General features: G+C 30.3%; 1 protein-coding gene across 3 annotated transcripts; it reads left to right on the top strand.

The window, feature by feature from the left end:
- Window positions 1-88: 88 nt before the first annotated feature.
- On the top strand, window positions 89-25,485 carry LOC143054715 (protein FAM110B-like). Of its 3 annotated transcripts, XM_076227739.1 has the most exons (6): window positions 89-145; window positions 1,372-1,436; window positions 10,115-10,301; window positions 14,115-14,238; window positions 20,040-20,868; window positions 23,275-25,485. In XM_076227739.1, the coding sequence occupies exons 3-5, from the start codon at window positions 10,154-10,156 to the stop codon at window positions 20,863-20,865; spliced, it is 1,098 nt and encodes a 365-aa protein (XP_076083854.1). In that variant the 5' UTR covers window positions 89-145; window positions 1,372-1,436; window positions 10,115-10,153; the 3' UTR covers window positions 20,866-20,868; window positions 23,275-25,485. The 3 variants fall into 3 exon arrangements, with proteins under 3 accessions (XP_076083854.1, XP_076083865.1, XP_076083872.1); XM_076227750.1 differs by lacking the exons at window positions 89-145; window positions 1,372-1,436 and adding an exon at window positions 6,850-6,986; XM_076227757.1 differs by lacking the exons at window positions 89-145; window positions 1,372-1,436 and adding an exon at window positions 7,094-7,244.

The following is a 25,485-nucleotide window of genomic DNA, read 5'->3' as shown; positions in this document are numbered from 1 at the left end:
TTGATTAATACCATACATTAAAGGTTATGTCTGTCATAAAAACAACATGTTTTCAAAGTATAAATATTATTTTTTTTATATTTTTCAGAAATTGCCTGGCAGATGTTGTATTAAAATGGACAATATAAACTGGAGTATTGTACCGGTAAGTTAATAAAAGTTTTTTTTGGCAATATTATTTTCAATTAACAAAATTTGACTATGAGGGATAAAACAAGGTCTTATAATTTATAAGTTGTTGGGGTGTGGCATCAACCAAGTGGTTGTAAATTAACTGTAAAGAGTTAACTCATTGGCAATCACACCATATCTTTATTTTGATATCAAAGGTACCAGGATTAAAATTGTATATGGCGACACTAGTTTAGTCTACACAAGACTCATCAGTGACACTGGAATAAAAAAGGTTATAAAAGCCAATCCCGTTAGCTAGTTTGTCACAATATATAAAGGATATTGTAATTGCTATTGATGACCTAATGGAGTATTTATAGGAGACTGCTTTCATCTATTGATTCCTGTTGAACCTTAGTCATGCCAATGTTTATAGAGCATTAAAAAACCTCAGTGGGGTTGAGTTTGACCATATGTATTATAAAGAATGGCCTTAGAAATTCCAATTTTGTATACATAATATACAGGTAACAATCTGAAGGATGGTTTGGTAGCTCTCAGAAATGGTCATGTTTCATATTTCTAGAACATCCGATAATATGTGACACGGGTTGGCTCTGGTTTGGCACATTTTTTAAGGACATGCTACAATCTGTATAGTTGGTTGGCCTTAACATCCTACACATCTGGCATTATTATCTGTAAACAATGATCATTTGTATACATACTTGATTACATATTGGATATGTCAGATTATCATAAATACTTTAAATTGTTAGTCATGTTATAATTAAATCTCTTTGTTAATTGGATTAATTTAAATCTTGATAGAATACACGACATCCTACATAAATATGTAAGTCTATTGTCCTAAAATATTTAAATTGTCATCAGTTTTACATTGTTGTGTTGGACTAATATTTATTGTTTTTAAATTCAGAGCATTGTCCTGTAAACAAGTAAATTAAGGAATTTCAAGGTTACATGTAAATTGATATTAATTAAATTTGAAAAAGTATATGGTTTGTAATTTATTTTTATCAAAATGATATATTGCTTCTCTTTAAAGTTTAAATTTCGGTTGGAAACAAACTTTCATTCATACAAGAACTACACTGACACATGTAGGTGTACTGTTTCTAAATATAGACTGGGGAAGACCCTCAGGTAGATATACATGTGACGACAGGTGTTTAGTCATCTATTACAGGTAATTAAGCAGGTAAATCACTACACATACCATTATTTACTTTTCAGACCTACAGGATATAGGATGTTTGTAGTTTATACAAGGTGATATTTTGACTGAAGGCTAAATTAAGGTAATAATATTTTTATTCTTTATCTATATTTACAGTTTGATACTTGAAGTGGTTGTTACACACATTATATTGCCAAATTAAAAACTTGTCCCTAGAGTAAATAGACAGGAAGTATGAAATTTAACAAGGCTATTACACAATGGTCAGATCTGTGTTAGGTGTGAACTTTCACATGTTTTGAAACATTTTGTGGGTTTAAAACATTTTGTCATGTAAATGTCCTGGGACCACATAATTGTCTGTATGAAACTGATTCTTTTTCAATTTTTCTTTGAAAAAGAAAACTTTATAAACTATTGTGCTAAAAGCTTTCACAAATAAATCCAGATGTAGTGAAATTTATTAAGATTACTCTGAGGTTTTATTACTTTAAATTGAACCTTAACATTAATGCCACATCTGTCAATATTTGTGTTGGCAAAATTATGAATGGATTCATTTGGTATTTTCAGCTACCACCATTTGTAAAACTTGTCAAAATGTTTTCAACTTACAAGTCTTAGGCTAATCAAAGTGTGTTGTAAAGTATCGAAGTACTGCGGTGTCATGACATTGCTGCATAATGGAAATTAAGTTTCTTGACATAATATTGGAATTGTAGTGGGAAAGTTGAGGGTGAAATTATGATAGGCCATTTAGAGGCTTTTTGTATTGTTAGGTTGTTGTCTTATTGACAAATAACTGTTATATATCTAACAAAATATTTGGTAATATTAAAAGGAGAGAGTCAAAATAAGGCATTGCATCCTGAAATTTGTCACATCCCATCTTAACATTGTGTGACAGTTTGTATTTATCTGTAAGAAAACCTGATCAAAGTCAATTAACATAGGTAAGATATACATGTTTAGATGTATGTTATATCAGTTGTTGTGTAAAGTTTGCTGTTGTTCATGGGTGTAAGAATAGATAGCCATGATAAGATTACTTGTATCACAAAGTGAAAGTTTCATGTAATCCTTTGATGTCCAGGTGAAGCTTTTTACCTATCTTACACCTGATCAATTCAGGTGTTAATGACATTGTAACTACATGTGTTAATGTATGAAACACTTTTTTGTGTCCACCCTAAGGCTGAACATTGGATTACTTGTTTGTATAGGGTAGATTTGGTTGGAGTATAGTATGTTGTAGATATTTACATGTAAGTACTCTGACAGGAGGTGCAGGCAGAGCAAGCAATGATTATTGATAAATGTACCGGTCTTTTCAGAAAGGAGTATACCTCAACTTTTTCGTATCAGCCTTATCTGTTGTCATATTTGTTCCTGTTTTAGGGGTTGTATGTGTACCAGCCTCATCCTGTTTATGCTTTCCTTTTTAAAGTTTTAAATTTGTGTATGAACAGCTTCTAGTCTATACATAACAAAGCATTGGATTTTAGTTCTAACAAATCTAGCCAAAACATTAAAAAAGTCAGTATGCTCAGCTTTTATGCTTAGTATCTGCATTTAGATTATCTTGGTTTATATCTAGTTTTTCATGTATTCTCCCTTTGAAGAGAGTTTTGTTATAGAACTCTTGACATAATTGAAAGAGAAAGAAAGTGACAGGTTACTTTTGCATTCACCTCATGCTTATAATATGTTTGACTGCCTGCAAGATATAAGCAAGTCATTGCAGATATGCCTTATCACGATTTGCCTGCCATTCCTGAATATCACAGATATTCATGTATAAATACTGGATATTACAAAGGTAAAATGTATTCACAGTGCAAAAGTTATTGTTATGTGACGTCATTAGGTCAAGTGCCAGATAGCAAAAAGATCACAGAATTCCTTGACAGCCAATCCAAATTCATTTTCAGAAACTCTATTATGTTTAAGATTTGTAATATTATAAGTAAATGGTAAATGTCAATTTTTAAGCAATCAGGTTTTTCATCATATGTCAATAACTCTTGACTCCAAATTCAAAGTTAAAAGAGTAAAATGTTTTGCTCTGCGTATCAAAATTAATAAGGTCAGGACTCATAACCAAGAATCCTAGATTTTGCTCTGAATGGTGGTTTTCAAAACCACAATATAAAAAAGAAGATGTGGTATGATTGCCAATGAGACAACTGTCCACAATAGACCAAAATGACACAGAAATTAACAACTATATGTCACTGTACGGCCTTCAACAATGAGCAAAGCCCATACCGTATAGTCAGCTATAAAAGGCCCCGATAAGACAATGTAAAACAATTCAAACAAGAAAACTAACGGCCTTATGTATGTATGTACAAAAAAATGAACGAAAAACAAATATGTAACACATAAACAAACGACAACCACTGAATTACAGGTTCCTGACTTGGGACAGGCACATACATAAATAATGTGGCGGGGTTAAATATGTCAGCGGGATCCCAACCCTCCCCCTAACCTGGGACAGTGGTATAACAGTACAACATAAGAACAAACCATAAAAATACACAAGTTCTTACAAGAGCAGTGTCTTAAAAGTTGATTCTCTACAGACGATACTATACAGTGTTGACACTAATTTTTTTACTAACTGACAGTCTGGGAAATTTGTGTTACTGCAAAGTATGCTTACAGGAAAGATTTATTTCTTTTTAACACTTCTATTTAATCATGACTTTTTAAATGGAAGTTAATATTCAGTGAAGAATTGGATGAATAACTGTTTGTGTTTCTATATTAGTCTTGTATTGTTAATTTGGCAAAACTTTAAATACAGCAGTTCACACCTTTAATACTATTATGTGTATTCATTGAACAAAGAAGGAAAATTGAAATATCATTCTATTTAATCAGCTTTGTTTTGCTACCTGGGACACCTATTTTATCACCTGTGTACAGGTAACAAAAGTATAACTTTCGGAGTGACTGTAAAAACAGTATTATGACATTTGTTCTTGCTGTCACTGTACCATCATGACCATTGTACTTTGGTTTATGAGAATAAAGATATATATGCTGTTTTGTTCTTAAAATACTTTAATTTTAAAGATTTGGAGGAGCTGTTTTCCAGAGTTAAGGGCCCCAAATAGTTTTTAAATTTAGACTATTAACAGCATATCATGGTACTATTCATTAATTTGATATATCTGAGTTGCATTGTAGATAAAGTCTGCTTATAATATGGGGAATGCCATCAGGAAGGACATCCTGGGATCAATCTGTAGGGGTATCAAGACAATTATCTTTGAGCCATAAATACAAATAACTTGATCATACTTGATTAGATAATATCTGAATGGGTAAAGAACACAGGCACTTGTTTCTATCCTGTGCTGTGGTTAAGAAGACCGCTTTAGCTTTTGTGGTTGCTAGGTCAAAAGCCAATGGCAGTTATTGATAGACTGAATTTGTGAAAAGTTTTGGTTAATACTGGATGATATCTTTTAAACCATTAGAAATAACAAGTCTCTTAACAGACATTATTCATGAATGGTGAAAGTGTCTTCATCTCAGTTCAGACTTAATCTGTACACATGTAATTTATTAATGTGATATTTAATTAGCACTATGTATAAGTTTTACATTGGACTGACAAACAGACATACAGAAAAAGAGACAACGGTAAAAGTTTTACTGTAAATATTATATTGCCCCCTTCATTGTGGGGGAGGGGGTTATATTTTAAATTAACAAACATATTTCACAAATTGATAAATTCAAACAATATTCATTTAGTAAGGATTGAGTACTAACAAAAACTAGTTGACACTTTTTTCAAGTTTATATGCATGTTCCAAGTTAGGAAATTAGTACTTGTGTTTAGTTTTTTTTGTAATCTAGAGGATGTGACAGTTGAGACAGATCTTTGGAAGACTTGGAGTAATGAAGACCTTTATAACTTGTCTAGACACTTGTCATTTGCTGACCTCTAATGAGTTTTGATTTATTTTTCTTCATTGAGTTGCTGTCTGAGTGACATATCTCCAATGTATATATACTTTACTTTAAATTGGAAAAACATATTTGTGATTTTTTTCTCTTCTTAGGTTAGATGCATGTAGTTTTAGTTAAGAACTAACAAAAAGTTGACCCCCTAGAACACTGGCACTTGTCTCAGAAATTTGTTTTTCTGAGACGAGTGCCTGTGCCTTTGTTTTAGACTGAACAATTCTTATGATATGTTTCACTGATATGTTTAGATTATGTTTAAAAAAACTAGAGCTAAATGTAAAATTATGTATAATAATAGTTCGTCTAGGATTTCGTTCCTGTTATGAAATGGAAGATAGTTTGACACAGATTTTAAATGACAATAATTATATCTTAAAAGGGTTTGATTGTAACATGATTCTAACTTGTGAGAACATAATGACAGAAGAAGGAAATTACTTGTTCAAAGTCATTATGACAAGGCTATTAAAATTTTAAATCTATATAGTTATATTGAAATAAAAAATGATTTATGTGAAGACCTTGGTACTGTCATAGCGAGGTGAACTTACAAATTATATTACATCTCATCAAACTCCAGGTATTTCATCCCTTTCAATTGGGATATTTTATATATTTTTGTCAATGGTTTTGTATCAGGAGGCCACTTGCTTCAGGACAGTTTATTTATTTTTGGATATAATGGCTTATTTCAGGAGGGCTTGCATTGGGATAGTTTATATACTTTTGACAATGGCTTATATGGAGTGTTTACTTCTTTGCGTACTGTTTTGTCTTTTTTCTTTTAAAGCTTTGGTGTTGTCAGGTTTTTTTTACTAATGAGTTTCAGTTCCCCTTTAGATTCTTTCGCTGTTCCTTTATTTAACCTCTTATGTATTGCCAACAATTTGAAACAAATTTTGGTAGAATTGCTGCCCACATAAGAGAATAGCTAAAAGTTTGTGATAATTGATTGTTGCTCTATAAGTAACTGGTTTATCAGTGACTTAATAACTTTATTTAATGACTTTATAATCTGCTTAATTCCCTAAGATTAAGTATATCTTAGGGGAAGGATAATCAGTGTTATAAACCTGTAAAACTTTACATCAATATTGATAAATATAGGAACTTTTAGGCCACATTATATTTAAAAGTTCAAAATAGAGCCAGATTTTATTTGTTCTTGGTAAATGAAATCTTCAGTTTATTCTGGCCTGGTGTGTAAATTAAATATTCTCTGAGGAAGATAAAATAAATTTGAATAAGATTATGGGCTTTATTTAGGATTTGTAATCTTAAGATAGTTTTGGGTAATTATTTGCTGTGTTAATAAACCATTTACAACCTAGACCATTACAGACCATTACGGAATAATGGACTTTAAATACTATGTTGCATTATGTATTAATGAGATAATGGTATAATTATGTCCTGATGTGTATGAAGAGGACATATTTATTGACCAAGAATAACAATGTCTCATGGTTTATTGTAAAGTGATGGTTAATTGATGGGAGATGACCAATAATTGATTTTGTGACTCAGTATACCTGTAACAGGTAATCTTTGATGTCTCAGGTGGTGAACTACATGTATGGGAGAATTCCTTAAGTCAGATTAGAAACCAGGAAATGGGCTGTAGATTTAACTGATTCATATTGTAAATTAGGATTATTGATAGCAGGTACCCTACACTGAGCAGGTAAAATAATCAGTCTTTTTACATGTATTGTCTATTGATTAAGTTTGATAAAGTCTAATCTTTTGTTTTCCTTCCTTTGGGCTGATGTGATTTATTGTTTTGATAAACTCACGGAAAACCTTTGTTGACAATTAAACCATATCATGTGAAATTATTTGCTTAAGCAAACAGAATAGGGACTTTTCGAAAATTTAGTTTACCATTTGAGTGCAGCGCTATAAGAAATGCCATAATTAGACAACTCTTAATTACCTAAATGTAAGTAAAAGTTTGTGTAAATTTTTTTTAATGGTACATGTTTTAAGGAGTGTACTAACACCGCAAAATAATAACCGAAAACTTTCTTAAAATGTAATTCACTTTTATTTTTAACAAGAAATTGAAATTATAAATAATATTTCACTTGTATATGTTTTAAGGAGTGTTCTAACACAGCAAAATAATTAACGAAAACTATCTTAAAATGTAATTTACTTTCATTTTTAACAAGAAATTGAAATTATAAGTTATATTTATGTCATGTAATTAAAACCTATGCAAATGAAATTACTAAACTCCTATATAAATTTATCAAAAATGATATGTATTTAAATGAAGTAATTTGATTCATGTGCATAGAATTTTCTGTGACAATAGAAATTAATGGCACCATATGTTAATAGATATTGATTTGGTGATGAAAAGAAAAGATCTATAATATTTTGCATATTTTTATGCTGATAACTTTTATTTATATTGACTTGTAATCTTTACAAAAGTAGTAAATGGATGTTGTTTTTTGGGTAATTTGATATTTAGTCTATTCTCAGTGAACTGTTGTTTGATACCCTGTACATTGAGTGAGCTATGTCTGGACCAGTTCTTGAGTTTAAACCAAGTCAATGAGTTTTGTAGATTTTATTTTAATCAAAAAAACAGATTGATTAATTCATTGCATCAGATATTACCAGTGATATTGTTGGCTTTTTTCAAAACTACCTCTACCCTTTTTTACTGGGAAAATATGCGTCATTTTTATCAAATTGGGAAATTTATAATAAACCATGAATTTGACTGGAACTTCAATTTGCAGACCCCCCATTCAAGAGGTAAACCGTCATTTGAACTTAAACCCCTTGTTGTCAGTGATGATACATAAATAGACCCTCAAATCTGCACATATTGTCATTTTAGGCATGAAAACTGTTTAAATGAGTGTTTTTTTAGTTTATATTCATGCACAATTACTACAGAGACTGCACTGATTGGGAAAAAAAATGTCTTTTTGGGAATAATTTTAAGCCATTTTTTTTTCAAATTGGGATTTTTCCAGGGGAAAAAGCCTTTATTCTCCAGGAAACATATCACATTAGCTTTAAAACGTAATTATAGAATAATATATTAAGAAAAGTCAACATAATTTGAAAAAAACGTTTTAGATACACTGTTTTTCTCTGATAAGAATAACTTTATAACTTTTGGCTATGAAACTTGTGGTTCATATTAATCTGATGACTTGCACAATTTTTTTTACAAGAGATAAGTTTCATATAGTTTTATTTCTACTTTCAATGTGATTGTTTTCTTGAGTGAAGGTTCTTGACAAATTAGAAAAGCTTTTTAGTTTTACATACCATATAGTTTTCGTTTGTCAGTCAAGCATGCTTATATGAAAAAAGACCTAGTCAAATTATATAAAAAATTCATAAGGGTTCCACGGAACCCAGTGTCTCGCCTACTTTTGCTGTTAATCGCAGACTCAACAAAAATGAGGAAAAACATCAATAAAGATTTCCCTCTCGATACTGTCTTTTGATTGAAAGAAGCTTCCAAGTTTGGTAAAAAAATCCAGGATAGTTTATGAATGTAATAAATGTTTTATAAACTTTAACTGCAGACTGTATGTAATGTTAACTGGAAGAAAAACTAAGTCCATTTATAAGTAAAATACGGAAAAAGTGATTTTTTTTTTCACAAAATTTACTTTTGAATAATATCTTATGATCAGAAACAAGCTTTTGTTTAAGTTTGGTAGAAATCCAGGATAGTTTAAGAACATTATAAAAATTTTAAAAACTTAAACCACAGAGTGAATGTTTTGTTTCTGGCAAAAAAACTAAGTCCATTATTAAGTAAAATACGGAAAAGTGGAAATTTATTTTTACAAAATTTTCTTCTTGATACTATCTTATGATCATAAACAAGCTTCTGTCCAAGTTTGGTACAAATCAAGGATAGTTTATGAAAGTTATTAAAATTTTAAAAACTTTAACCACAGAGTGAATGTAATGTTTCCTTGCAGAAAAACTAAGACCATTTATAAGTAAAATACGGAAAAAATAGAATTTTATTTTTTAAAATTTACTTCTGGATACTTTCTTATGATCATAAACAAGCTTCTGTCCAAGTTTGGTAGAAATTCAGTATAGTTTAAGAAAGTTATTAAAATTTCAAAAACTTTAACCACAGAGTTAATATTTGTGGACGCCGCTGACGACGACGACGCCGACGACAACGGAATGTAGGATCGCTTAGTCTCGCTTTTTCGACTAAAGTCGAAGGCTCGACAAAAATGACTACGGGTAGTTTGTATCTGTATTTTCATCAGCCAATATATCAACATCAGTCTTCATTTAACCTTTGTACAAATATTTCCCTCTAATTACTACAATGTCTCATGAATGAAATAATAAAAACACAAAGTCATATCCCCAGGTTATTAATATCATATCAATCATCTGTATAATGATTATTTTAGATGTGTATTGTTGCCTTTAGGTTTATCTCTGTAGATCTGTCTTATTGATAGCTTAGAGGTAAACAAATATCTCTTACTGAAATCATAATACTTTGTTTTTTTAATGGGGTTGATGAATACACATTTTTCACCAATTTGAGTCTTTAAGAATATGGTTTGGTCTTTTGTGACTTCGTTGTCCTCAATACATTTTAACATAGAAGAACAAATTAAGAAATACCTACAGTAGCAGCATCTGATGTTATCTGATTATGGTGACAGATTTATTGTTTTAGTTTTTTTTAAATGAGTGCTAGAGGCTATTATAAAGGTAATCTCTATGGTTTAGAAATAAGACAGTTTGTCACTGGAGTAGAATGCATGCATTAAGAAATTATTTTTTTTCTTCCAGAATGACCTGTATTTTCAAACCTTCAAAACAGTGGATGTGATGTCAGAATTATTGTGTGTCAAGGTGGTAGAACAGATTACAAAGCTTATCATGTCTCTAGCTATCACCTCTATCAGCAACACCCCAGACAAAATCATCAACAAAGGAGCAGATTTCTTCAGGAGTTCCAGTAACAGGGGACTATTTGGTAAGGGACATAATATATTTTAATCTTTATATATGGTTCAGGAATCCAGCTCGAGCTAAATAATAGACATTAAAGGGGCTTATTTTGTCCTGAGAAAATCCAGCTTTAAAGAGTGTTTAGTAAAGAAACTTTTGATTTAAACTGTGATTAAGGATGTCACAGCATCTGAATCAATAATGAAGTTAAAAAACTTCACTGTTTTAAAAGTATGAATTGTGTACTTTTAAAAATTTAGAATAGAAGCAAAACATAGATATCTGATTGAACAGACTGATGATATAACCTCTAACATTTTCTTTCAAGTTGATATCTTACTATATAAATTAAAAAGCTGATAGTTTGGCAGACATGAATATAATTTAAAGGCTATAATCTCAAATTTAAGACTTTACAAAAATCATACTGCTCATCAAAAAAGTGTTGGAATCATTGTTTATTTAACAGTGGATTGTTAAGAGAGGGAGCACCTGTTATTTGTTCAACAGGAAATAAAATGTTTTGTTAATATGAGAAGTGAATAGATTTGGCATCTGTTTTATTGCCAGGTGTCTGACAGAAATCAAACTGATACAACTTTTACTGTACATTTTTTTTTACATGTCAGTGGTTTTTAAGATGAGATGATTTGATAATACCAATCAATCATTAGTTAATGATGATAGTTTAACATTAGATTACTGCATGAAAAATTACCAGTAATTAATACATTGTTTATGAAATTATGAGAGTATTTTAAAAATAGTGAGTTATCTCCCTTAGAGCTAAAAAATTATACTTTATTTTATGTGAACACTCATTCAGAAATCAAATGTATGTCAATTGTACAATATATAATGAGTGACTAGAATATAAAAGGTTTCAGTATTTACTGTAAAATTCACATATCTTTTGCCTCAACCAAATGTTATGAAACTTATATTCAATGCTTAGGCCACACCAATTTAATTTCTTGTTCTACAGATTTTTGGACTCCAAAATTTGTGGCAGGCGAGCGATTTGAAAATTTTAATAAAAAAATATTTAATTTGCAAATTTTTAAGGCGAAGCTTGAAAAGTTAAGGCGAGTGATTAATTTTTTTTTTTTTGTAAACATAAAATAGTAGGTTTGGACATTTATTAAAACTTGATTTATCACTTGTACTTTGACTTTTCTTTAATTTATGAAGAAATTTTTCCCTGTTCACCAAGAAATAACTGAATAATTAAATCTGGTCTATATAGGTTTGACTGACAATGAGACAATTCTCTATCCAAGTCATAATCAGTTTTGGAACAACCCCTTAATTTTATAAATATCCCTTTTATGAGGGGTCAATATAAGCAGGGACTTTCTATACTAAGTAAGTAAGTATAGAAAGTCCCTGATATAAGTTATAAATAACCCACTTTTTAGTACAAAAGGGCTCATATTTTCCCAAAGAAATATATATCTATCTGGTATTAAATGGTCAAAACATGTCCAAGAATTTTGTAATATTCCTGGACTTTTACCATGTAAGCATATTTACTTTAACAGTTCAATGTTATTTAAAATAAGTGGAACCCTCTTTTAGAAAAGTGGTTTAAAATATGATGTATTTCAAAAAATTATAAGTTTTCAAAGGTTTTTTAGTAGCACTCTACAAATTCTTGATATTTCTATTTTCATTTCTACAATAATATAAAAAATAAAAAAATTCTGTTTTGAAAAAAATATGTGCGGGTCCGTCGAACAAGGAATTAAATTGGTGTGGCCTTATTACCACAAAATTTAGATTAAATTTGAATTTTTGTAGCATCATTTTAACTGTTTTATATGTATACTGTAACATTGTATGCAAGCAGGGCATCATCTTCATCCCATGGACACATTCTCCATTTTTTTTTTTTTTTTTTTTGGTAGCTATTTTATATTAAAATATTGGTAGTCACGGCCTAATTACTAAATGTACTCCAAAAATAATGAATTTACTATCTGAAATCTTGAAATTGACTCTTACATTATAATCTGATATACATTGCCTATCCTTTGATTAAAAAAAAACTAGTTGACAGCAATAAATATGAGGAAGAGCAATGCTAAAAAATATGACACATTTTAAATGTTTTTTAATTTTGTATGAAAAATTGCTTGGAAAATTAAATAGGAAACCCCTTTAATCATTATTGCCCATCGAAGTAATTAAACCTGGTGTAGGGTAGAACTCTTCTATATAAAATTACGGGATTGAGTGTTTCTAATTATATACACCAAGATATTAAATGATATTAAAGGGGGTCTTTCAGCAATTTGATCATTAATGTTACGGAAAAAGCATGATAAATGCAGGATCTCCAATTACATATTGGTTTTAGTACATAGAATATCTTTAAAGTTTACAGTACAACCAAAGTATTTACCGATTAATCACTCTACATACTTTTGTATTTCACATAAGAAATGAAGTTTGAATTTCTGATGAATAATATATTAGTCTCTTGGGCCTCTTGTTTGTAAATCATCTATAATTTAATGAATAGAATTCAAATGATCTTCATAACCCCAATGAATAGAGAGAGAAAATATCATGAGGCTTATTGGATATTCTGTGAATATAAATTATGTCTATCAAGCTGATAAGTAAATTAATGCTGTCTTGAAGAAAATTGTGATGAGTTTTCATATAGCTAGTCTAGACGCACATGTTTTCTATGTAAAATATAAAAAAAAATAGCTATAGTTAATTAATATGGTATGGGGATGGATTTTCTTATAGCAAGGTAGGCAAATGTTTTTGAATTTTACTTTTAGTGTAAATGTGTAAATGGCTTTTGTTTATGATAATCATGATCATACTGTAAGAAGACTGAGTCATATTTTTCCCATTTCTTAGTGAAATGATGATAAAATACATAAAAAATCCTGGAAATGTAACTTATCTTGCTGCAAATTGTATCGTATATAAGTTTGGTGAATTCAATTATTATTGCCAAATAAAAGGGAATGAATATTAAAGGCATGTCCTGTCCTTGCATAATATTCCTTACTATATTTATATCAAGTATCAACCAATCACAAAAAAAGTTGTGTTGAACCTGAGTGAATGTTATGATATTCTGCAGAGATTTAAAGACAATAATTCCCAATGAAGGGAACAAACGTGAAGAAATTTTCTATATCAAATTGTTGGCAAAGATTCCCAATCAACAATTTCAAGTTAAGAAATTTTATAAATCTAAACACCAAATCTGTGATGATTTACTTTTAATTTGATTGATATTGTAGAGTGCAGCTGTTCTGGTTAATGTAAAGTTTCCTTTTAATACAGATTTAACAAGATTAAACCTATTGATTTATTGTCATTGTTAGTATCAAACAATCAGTTGTTCAACATCCAATGCAATTTATTGTGTAAATTGCAAAATTAGATAAGTTTTTTGGGTTACATACAATTTGTATTCTGTCAAAAGACCCCAAAATTTGACTGATTTATAGGTTTTTCTTCTTCTTTTATTACTCAAAAATCTAAATGCAGTTTGAAATTCAAGAGGAAAATGAATTGCAAATTACTTTTTATAGGTGTTAACTGCAGATTTTATGATGAATCTCAAGGTTTGCATCTTGATTGATTTAATACACCTCACAATTTTAATTGCTTTTTGATAATAGTTATGTTCATGTTTGAAGTCTAATGGTCTTTGTAAAAACTTCAAACTTCATTGTTACTAATAATTTCATAATGCATGGAATAAAATTAAGATTATGTCTAATTTTATACCATTATCTGTTTATCACATATAAAAAGTGCATATTTTATTGTGCAACAATGTATAATATTGTTTTTTGTTTTTAAGATCGCAGAAGAAAGAGTGCTGTTGAATTGTTAAATGCCTCCAAAGGCGAATATGTGAAGAGTGTCAGTGTTCTGAAACAGAAACAGGAACTTAAACACCCAGAAAATCTTCATGTCAGTACTAGGTTAGTATACACAGGTACCTGTCTATGGAGACCACTCCCTCAAACACCAATAAACTCTTCATGTCAGTACCAGATTAGTATACAGAGGTACCTGTCTGTAGAGACCACTCCCTCAAACACCAATAAATTCTTCATGTCAGTACTAGGTTAGTATACAGATGTTCCTGTCTGTGGAGACCAGTCCCTCAAACACCAATAAACTCTTCATGTCAGTACTAGGTTAGTATACAGAGGTACCTGTCTATAGAGACCACTCCCTCAAACACCAATAAACTCTTCATGTCAGTACTAGGTTAGTATACAGAGGTACCTGTCTATGGAGACCAGTCCCTCAAACACCAATAAACTTATATGTCAGTACTAGGTCAGTATACAGAGGTTCCTGTCTATAGAGACCAGTTCCTCATACATCATTAATAATGTCATTTCAGTACTAGGTTAGTATACAGAGGTACCTGTCTATAGAGACCAGTCCCTCAAACAATAATAAACTTACATGTCAGTACTAGGTTAGTATACAGAGGTACCTGTTTATAGAGACCAGTCCCTCAAACACCAATAAACTCTTCATGTCAGTACTAGGTCAGTATACAGAGGTACCTGTCTATAGAGACCAGTCCCTCAATCAATAATAAACTTACATGTCAGTACTAGGTCAGTATACAGAGGTACCTGTCTATGGAGACCAGTCCCTCAAACAATAATAAACTTACATGTCAGTACCAGATTAGTATACAGAGGTTCCTGTCTATAAAGACCAGTCCCTCAAACATCAATAATATCGTCATGTCAGTACCTTGACCTTATTGTCATGGTTCATAAGTCAATGTTAAGTTTTCATGGTTAAGTTTGTTTCTTAGATACTATTAGCAATAGATCAACTATATTTAATGCATATATTGATTGTAAGATGTACATGTCTGTCTGACATGGTTCAACTGACCTTGACCTAATGTTTATTGTTCATTTGTCAATGTTTAGTTTTCTTGGTTAAGACTGATTCTTAGAAACTATAATCAATAGGTAAAGTTTGTTTGGGTTATTGAATGGTTGTAAGGTGTTCATATATTTATGGTTTGGTTTATCTGACCTTGAGGTCATTTTTTTCGATCATATTAAGTTTATGTGTTACTTGCAGTAAAGCTTTATATTTAGGACTAGCAACATAAAATCAATGGTTAGTAAAGAAGGCGAAACATTTAAGTGTGAGCACTCTTGTGTTATGTAGGGCCTATTTTAGCTGACTTTATGGTATGAATTTCATAAGAATCAGACTGCATAATTGTACAGTTTAACTGATATTTTTAATTGGTTAAGTCTGGATTATTAAATGAATCATGGTAGTCTGATGAATCTGTAGGCTTGATTCAATCAAATAGTATTTGTAAGATGTACTCGTTTGTGTTCAACCTCTATAGTTTAATCATTAATAGACTATGCAAACCTATAGTCATTGTGATGCTTAATTCTCAAGAGATAACTCCAATACCATATACCATAGCATTAATGTGTGTCCAATGTGATTTTGATCAGAAATAATACATAGACTTTGGTTATTGCAATCAAGTTAATAATTATAGTTAGTGGAATTAAAAGATGCATTCTGTTTAAATCTTTAAAACTAAAAGCTTTTAAAAGAAATTTCTTTTAACACAAAATAAATTGTAGGTTGCAAGGGAAGAAATATTGAAAATGAAATTGATAACTTCTAATTGAGTGACAATTAAGAAACTCTTCAGGAAATGGCTGGAAATTTTTTTCAAGGTTTGATACATTTTTTCGCTAGTGAATCTGAAGAACTATGAATCAATTTGGTATGGCCATAAAAGGCTTTTATGCAATTTATAAGATGGAAGAATATTTAGGACTTTAGGAAAAAAAAGTACAAAATTTGGTTTGTTGCTTTTTCAAAAATAAAAAATGACAGTCTTTATAATTAATTTATGTACCATCCTCTTTAGAGAAGATTCTATAAATTGAATTTCATCTCACAGCACTATCCATCATTTATTACCCATTACAAAGATGATTCTGTAGATTAATCCCTGTCTTTATAATGTCATTAAGTTACTGCAAAGAATGGGGCTCTTGAGGAACAGGGGCTACATCAAAGAAGATACTTAAAATTCAACGGGTAAATTAACTATTACTTAAATTGGAACATACTACATTCAAATCCTTTGGTGTCTTGTGAATAGTTGTCTTTTTAGCAATCATACCACATCTCCTTATTTATTTATATATACTAGTAGTGAAAGATGATGATTGACAATGCAACAGATTCAGGGTTGATTACATATATAAAAGATGGAAGAAAGATACCAGAGGGACAGTCAAACTCATTAATCGATAATAAACTGACAACGCCTGAAACAATTTATAAGTTTGTCTCTTGTATATAAACTTACAGTATTGAAAAGTCTTGGTTTTAACTAATTATAAATTGGTTTGTTTTTTTACCAGAATTATATGACTGAATATTGCGACAAATATCACAGTCAGATCATATGTTTTGTATGTCATAACGTCGCTGGGCTTCTAAAATGTCGTATATGACTTTTTTGGCCTAAAATACTTTTTGACACCAATGGTCTGGGTGGGAGGAAATCTTTGGTATTACAAAATAGCATATAGTTAAACCAATCAAAATGTGTGAAATAAGACATATTACAAAATTGCCAATATCAGTTGTTTGTAAAGTTTGCTTCCTAAATGTTGTATGAAAACTTGAAAATCGTTGTAGAATGGCTTTGTGAAAAAAATAATTGTACATTTTTTTATTTCTGTGAAAATAATTTAAGTTCTTGGATAATCCAGAAATGTCAAAGTTTTTATTTCACTGCTATTTACAAAAATGTTCAAGTTCACATACGACATTTTGGAAGCATGCATTTTGCCAAAATTTTCAAAGCCTGTTTGTGAGAAATTTTTTTCTTGAAAAATTTGTAAATTACAACATTTTAGAAGCCCAGCGACGATATGAATTCATACTATGCATGCTTTTTCAATGAAAATTGTGACCTCACAATGCATTCTTAAAAGTACGAAAACCTGTGAGATGAGGATAATTCTTTTGACAAAACTATTTAAAATAGATGGTTCATTACCAGTCATAATCACAGAAGTCTTTATTCAATTGTATATATACATTGTAGCAGCATGAAATAATCATTACATAAATGCTTCTGTATCTACCAGATCACTATAGAGTTAAGTAGAAAATTAAAGGCATGTTAGTCTAAAGAATACATCAATCTGAAAGAAATCTCGTTACATTTTCACCGCTAATCACTATTGTCATTTACTAAAACATAGACGAGGGATTACGTCAGGTCTTTAAGCTGCAGACTAGGCTTTAGTATGGAACCGATTAGACAGAATTGCTGGATATTGATTTGAAATTTTCACAAAATAATGTTACACACAATAGTGTTACAAGGGCTTTCTAGGTTTGCTTGGAAATGTACCCAACTCAATGCATATTCAATCAATATACTGTTTGATATCTGAGTGTAGTTTGATATTTATTGCCATAAAATATGGGATTATTTAAATTACCGATTAAAAACTGTAAGTATATTTGAGGCTTCATTAGACATATATTAATGAAATTGATTTGTACTGTCCTGATTAAGATGGATGGAATTTTTTTTTGCAATTGTGTTATAAAATGATTAAGAATGAGTTTAAAGAGAAATTTTATGTTCCCATATTTGTTCTCAATTGCAAATTCAGTAAGTTTTATTTCTATAGTTTATATTGAAGTTTGTCTCAAATAAGTAGTTGAATCAATGTTTATTTAAGCACTAATGGTTTAAAATATCAAAGACTCCTCATTGAGTCTATGGGAGGGACATTCTGACTTTAACGGTGCTTATTGAAAAATGACAAAAAAAACTTTAGGGAAAGCTATATTTGAGCTAAAAAGAAATGGAGTGTATGGTAATAGGAAACACACATTTTTTTTACTTGGCCTAAATTAAAGTAAAGTAAACAAGAAAGCTGTTTGAATCCTTTTACTGCCACCAAAATATTTCAGATACTTCTTATCTTAGAAAATGCTTTAGAGTGTTCATGAAATTTGGGCTCAGCCATGGTTCTTTAAATTTGGGAGTATGATCATGTTTGTTCTTTGGGTACATTCAGTCAGTGGCAGGAAGATGGTTAGGGTCTATTGACTTTGAAACTTTTGCTTAGTTTTCATGTTAGGTCAGTTTATGGGGAACCACTAGTGGTAAAAAGTAAAATCACAAAAATACTGAACTTAGAGGAAAATCAATTCGGAAAGTCCATTATGACATGGCAAAATAAATTTGTTTACTATACTTTAATTTGATGCAGTTGTATATGCATTGGCATATCTCATTTCCATGGAGATTATTTAGCCCTGCTCCCTCATTGATGGTCTATTGACTGAAATATTTGCTATGTTTTCATGTATTAGTTTGTGATTAGGTCAATTTATGGGGAACCACAAGTGGTAGGGTAACTTTTTGTGTGTTTTTTTTAGCAGATGAGATCTGTGTCTTGTAGACACATCATAAAAGTAACAAAGAAATGTAAATGCTTTACACATTAGTTCAACCTGGTTTTTAAAAAGTATGATATTACGGCCTAGAATCCCCCATTTCATTGTAGTAACTTTTTTCACATGTTTATCAGCAGTTGGCATCTGCGTCTTGTAGACACATCATTGAAATAATGGATAGAAATGTAAATTGCTAATTGCACAGACATAGATTGATTCTTAAGTGGCCACCCATTAAGATTTGTAGAAACAATAATGTGACAATTTCAAAATTGATAATTAATCTTAACAAATTTCTCTCTTAGGGACTTGTACAGATACCATTATCATGACAAGTTCCTGACAATTTCAAAACTGATAAATCATGGCAAATTTCTTACTAAGGTAATTACCATGACAAATTCCTGAGTCTGATGGACTTGTGCATGGATAAATGATAGAAAGTCTATTTTTGGTGAATTTTTTGCTGATGTAAAATTACAACATTTAATATTATTTAATCAATTTCTTGAGATTTTTTTTTATGCAGATAAATAAATAACAGTATATATCATTGATTTCTTATAAGGGATGATGCAGAGGCAGATAAGGGGTGCCTTGGGTGCCAGGGTCCCCCTTTTGTCAGAAAAATTGTGTTGAGTATATAAGTAATCTGTGAGGCGTGACTAGAGCTTCTCCCTCATAAGTAGTCAATGGGTCCCCAATGAAATTTCTGGTTCTGCTACTGTGCTGTAATTGTTATTATACACCATATAACCTAATATTTGTGTTTTTTGTTCCACTGCATTATTATCAGTAGATTTTAAGATGATGTTTAATTCACCTAAACTAAAACATCAATATCTTAACAGTTTACAAAAACATTAACAGCTTTACAGACAGAAGTCATAATAAAGTGTTCTGAAGTATTATGATTTGTTTGATTGATAAATGTGATGATATTGGGTTTTATATTTTTGCAGGATTAACAATTAAAGTGTTTCTAAAAGATAATGTAGACATTTTTATCTGTTAGATCAGTGAACATCCTATTGGCCAGGTCCTTAGCTGTTTAGTCTATTCCCAACATTGGGAAATTTTCAACTAAAAGTGTCAAATGAAAAAAACATGTTAGAACAGAAATGATGTAATCTGATTCTCCGTCTATGAAGTTACTTATATTTGCTGAGTCAGGTTACCATTATGTGTATTGATTTCTTACAAATATCAAATGTTAGATTTGTTGTAATTAATGATACTTTTACATTTAATCAATTTATTATCTCTTTTATAGACCCAAAAGTATCGTGTTGGGTGCTGAACCAAGGTCCAAATCAGATCTAGGCTTGTCACCATCAGATAACAGTCCTAAATCATCCTTAGGGGACCAATCAATTGAAAATGATATAAAATCGGCGAAAAGTTTGTCAGAAAATAGAGAGTCACCCGTTACACAGGAATTATGTAGAAAAGTGTCACTGGGAAAATTGTCAGGAAGCATGGCCTCGGCATCGCAACAATCAACAGAATCAAAAGTTACAGAACTAGACAAACGAAAACCTTTAACAAAATCAAAAGATTTCCTGTCACCAAATGCATTTCAATCACTAAGTACTTCAGTAACTGTTTTAGTGGAAAAACGTTGTAATGCTGCAACCGAAAAATCAACCAATGAAAATAAAGAGATGGTGGTTAGAAGGAAAAAGAAACCATTGCATCGCTCTCAGTCGGATCTTAGTGGACGATGGTCAAGAAACAGTTCAGATTTCTCTGACTTGAGTTCACGAGTTTCAAGAACTAGCACTGAGGTGGAACGATTTTTCAATGAAATGGGACTTGAAAGTAGTATATTGGAGAGAATGCGTCATAAGTTTCAGATCATGCATGTGAATGATGATGAATTGTTTGAAAGTATTAGTTCTATAGACTCTGCAGAGCGGAGTACATGTAGTGAAGCCTCAATAGGAGATAAGGAAAAAGACAAAGAATTGAAGGAAAGAAATTCTGTTCAGACTTCTATAGTAGAGAAAAATGCAAGAATTATCAAGTGGTTATGTAATGTGAAGAAAGCACGAACAACTCCAAGAAGTGAGACACAATCACCACAAACAAAGAAATAATAGGTACGGTAGTTTGTATACCTGTGTGAGAAAACTAATGGTTACCATGTTAAATAAGATATTTACACATAAGATAATTAACTTTATATCTAATGTCCTACTGATAAATTAAACAGAAACATAGATATTTGGCTCAAATTGAAGTATCTAAGAAGTTTGAATGTTGTTCTTTTTTAGGCCACCAAAGGCTCCTATATCTTATACTTGTATCTAGGGAAGTCTAGTTGTCACAAATTTATTTGATCAGTATCTTTCTTACTTTGTTAGGATGTTTTGTCTTATTGTGTGAATTATATATATGTTCATTATTATTCATGGTCTTTACTAGCCACAAGTGTTTTCTAAAATACTGATTTGTCTTTTAAAATTTCTTTTCCTCTGAAAGAATATGCTGAATCTTTTCAATCTTAAAAGAAAAGCAGTGATTTTAGACCCTGTATAAAGATTCCCAAGTATATGTACTGACCAGTGACATATCCAGTATTCATCGCCTCTGTAAATGACAAATGCATACATTTATTGATCCCTATGGACCAAGAATCAAGTTTTATATTATTCTGACTTTTAAGAGAAACTGAACTGAACTGTTATGTACATGTACTAGTTGTAGTGCATTTCTTTGATATCAATTCTCATTATAGTGTATACAGTTGAAAAATTACGAAATTCCTAATTCTGAAAGGGGAAATTATTCAAATTTAACAAGTCTTTATGAAATTTTACATGATGAATGATCTTTTAAACCCTGTTTGCCTTTATGTCAATCAATTTGGGATCAATTGTTGAGTGAGTCTCTATTTTAACTTCCTTAGGAGTTATTTCCATTTTTCAATGATGATGGAAGCAATCAATTACGGATGAAACATACATCTGATTGCAAATAAAATCAGGCTTTTGCATGTTCATCTATCCTTTCATGATAAGCTATCTATAATTAACTCTGATCAAAAAGATTGAAATCTTAAGAGACAACAACAAAAAATCAATTGATGAAAAGTAGATGTAAAAAGATATTACCATACTTCTTCAATCAGTTGTCTCTTCATCTTTAATTAATCTCCCAGGTTATAATCATACAATTCTGATGTAGATACAGAAACAAATGGTTCTAGTGAGGCAGATACATGTAGACAAATTCTTGTCATTTGATTTGTTAATGTTATTCTGAATAGTGTGATGATATTTATAAAAGGATATATAAGGATTGAGATGTGGTATTATAACCAATGAGAAAACTTTTAATCTACATAAAACCAAATGACTTAGAGGTTAGCAACAATAGGTCTATGTACCGCTTTCAAATATGAAAAAAATATATAATCCAAAGAAATTTTGATACTAAAAAGCTAAAAATAAAACAGAGAATGGAAACAGGGAATGTATCAAAGAGACAACAACCTGACCAAAGCAGAAAACATACTAAGGCCATCAACAGGTCTTCAACTCCGTGAGAAAATACTGTACCTGCACCGGGAGACAGGCTTCAACTGGCCCCTAAACAGAAATATGTTTTGAATAGTTCTTGTGACAGTCTCAGTATATATTCATATTCATGTACGTACAGTTTTTATACGCCCGTCAAAATTTTGACGGGACGTATTATGGTATACAAATGTCCGGTGTCTGTCCGTCTGTCTGTCCGACGTAAACATGTCGCCCTGTAACTTGAAAATGACTTATCTAAATTTCATGAAACTTCATATAGTTGTTTTCTTATGATTGTAAAATGATCTGTATACTTTTTGGTGAAAATAAGATTAATACTTTTTGAGTTACGGCACTTTGTAACTAGAACGGGGGGGGGTTTCACATGTCGCACCGTATCTCAAAAACGATTCTTGATTATAGCTTAAAAGTTTAAACACTTCTTAGTTATATTCATTTTAATAGTCTTTTTTGTATTAATCTAAAGATCTGTATACTTTTTAGTGATGATTCAAAATTTCATTTTTGAGTTATTGAGTATTTTGTAAAAAAGAAGGAGGGTTTTTTTAGATGTTGCGTCGTATCTCAAAAATAATTTATGATTATTGCTCAAAACAACAAGTCTTTGTTATACTAATCTTAAGATCTGTATACTTTTTGGTTTTGATTCAAAATTTTATTTTAGTGATATTTAGGCTTTTGTAAAAAAAAAAAAAACAGGGTGGGGGTTTTCACATGTTCCGCCGTGTCTCAAAAACAATATATGGTTATTGCTTAAAACTTTCTCAGAAACTATTTATGATTATTGCATAAAACTTCCACACAAGATGTCGGGCGTATCATGCGCTCATGGCGCAGCTGTTTATTTTTTTTTTATCTGATTGAATTATATGTTCTGTGTACTTGTGTTGAAATTAATTTGTAATGATCATGTGTTCCTAATGTTTAAAGAAATGTTACATTTATTTTATTATATCATTGCAGTTTGTTGTGACAGAAAAGACAAGAGAAGACCAATTATAAAATCAAATAATACAACTAACAAGTCTTTCATATGAACCATATTATTGATGATCATTGTTTATAGTGCTCTGTTTATTACCTATATACATTTAATTATTTGTAAATTGATTTAATATAAGTATTTTTTTCTGAAAATAGTTTTATAAATATGGGAACAAATATAAAATGTTTAAGAGCATTTGTTAATGTCATTTTATTTGATAGTCAACTTTTGCATATATCTTTTATGTCTATGTTGGATGGGTCTACTTAGATAATCAATCATTCTGCATATATTTTCTTTGTCCATGCTGTATGTACTTTGAAGAAGCAATCATATAGAATTTCTGAAATCCAACATATCTCATTTAACAAATAATTGTGTTCATATCAGTTTGTTTCTCAAATGTTTTTGTGCCAAAGTCAGTAACAACATTTTAGAATTCAACTGTATTCACGAAATATGTCATTTTTTTTTTTTTAATATTTTGTTTAGTTTAGCATTTAATGTAATGAAGCTAGTTGTGATAGTAAAAGAAAGTTTTGAGTAACAAATATTTATACTGCAACTAGTTGTGTTTATTTCCTAAATATAGTAACATAGCTATACTTTGTATAATGTCAATTTCATCATGGAACACTTTCTCTATAAAGGGATGAAAATAAGTTTGACATGTGTATTATGATTGAAAAAGCTATCTTTTTATTAATTTAAGTTGCAGAATAAAAACAATATTAGGTCAATGTCATAAAAATATAAACTTTTTTGTACTCAACACAAAACTTGGGAAGGGCTCAGTAGAACCTCACTCTTCCCAGTTTCTCAGCCTCATACAAAAAAGTTTATATTTTTCTTTCATTGACCTAATATTGTATATATATTGGTTTACCAGAGTCTTAATTCACAACATTTAAAAACATTTCAGTTCTACTCACGAAAAAATTGTGGAAAAATTCCTCCAGCTCATGAATAAAATTCAATTTCAAATTGGATGTCACTTTCACTAGTGAACTCAAATCCAATAATCAAGCATTTAGCAGCATCAAAAGGGGAGTAATTCAATCATTAATATACTTATTTCAGAAAATAAAAATATACAAACTGTGTAAATAAAATTCTGTATTGTTTTCATCATGTCAAATGAAAGTTTAAAGAGGTTAAATGTTTTAGAAATCATAGTTATGAGGTTCCATTTGAGATTTGCCGTCATTTTTAGTAAAAAATTGTAAGGATAAGCTTTACGACCCCATGTAAATCATACATAAAAAACATACTCATTTATTTACAAAAAAAACCAATTTGTTTGTTCAGAGAATAAGAAAGATTTTAACATACAACTACAAAATCAATTGATAGTAATATTTTTCTATTATGAAGCTGAACATTTAATTTATAAAACGGCTAAAACCATGTTATTACCAATGGTGTTTTATATCAGGGATGTTTATGAAAATAAAGCCAGTTTTGCTAACATGAGAAGGAACTTTAGTCAGCAAAACAATTTTAAACAAACTTCAGAGCCAAAAAAAGAAAAAAATAGAAGTATCTCATTAGATTGTTGCTGTGAATTATATACAGGTATGCATTAGACTTTATAAGTTCTTGAACCATTTCAATGTCAGGATCTGACTGCCCATGGGTTATTTTATTGTTATATGCACAAAAAAAAAAATCAATGTATCATTAAGTCTTTGATTGAATTTCCATTGTACAGTATATATATGTAGAACTCGGAGGGATGAAGGGGACATATATCAGTTTTAATGTTTCCATACAAGCTTGTGGAAATATGACCCACCTGAGATTCTGATTTAGATTCTGATGACAATGAAATGGTATCCAGAGAGATCCTTAAACAAAATATTTCAAATACATGTACAATGTACATGTAATGACACTTATTGGCAATAAAATTGTTATGTAGATTTTTATATTACCATGAACAGGAATTAATTTATAAATGTTTAAATTCATGTAAGAACATCACAAAGATGTAAAATATATCACTGTGATTCTAATTTGGACATTGTGCCTTGTGTAATGTTGAGTTTATAAATACAAGTCCATTTGCAGTTACCCATATAATTGTGTATTTATCATATATCAGCATTATTGTTTTGTTTGAATGGTGGAAAGCAAAATATTCTGTTTCTTACATTGCATATTTTTTTAAATAAACATTATCAAATTTT

The sequence above is a fragment of the Mytilus galloprovincialis genome, chromosome 1 (assembly GCF_965363235.1).
Source record: "Mytilus galloprovincialis chromosome 1, xbMytGall1.hap1.1, whole genome shotgun sequence".
NCBI classification, from domain to species: domain Eukaryota; kingdom Metazoa; phylum Mollusca; class Bivalvia; order Mytilida; family Mytilidae; genus Mytilus; species Mytilus galloprovincialis.
This window is presented reverse-complemented; position numbering and strand designations above follow the sequence as displayed.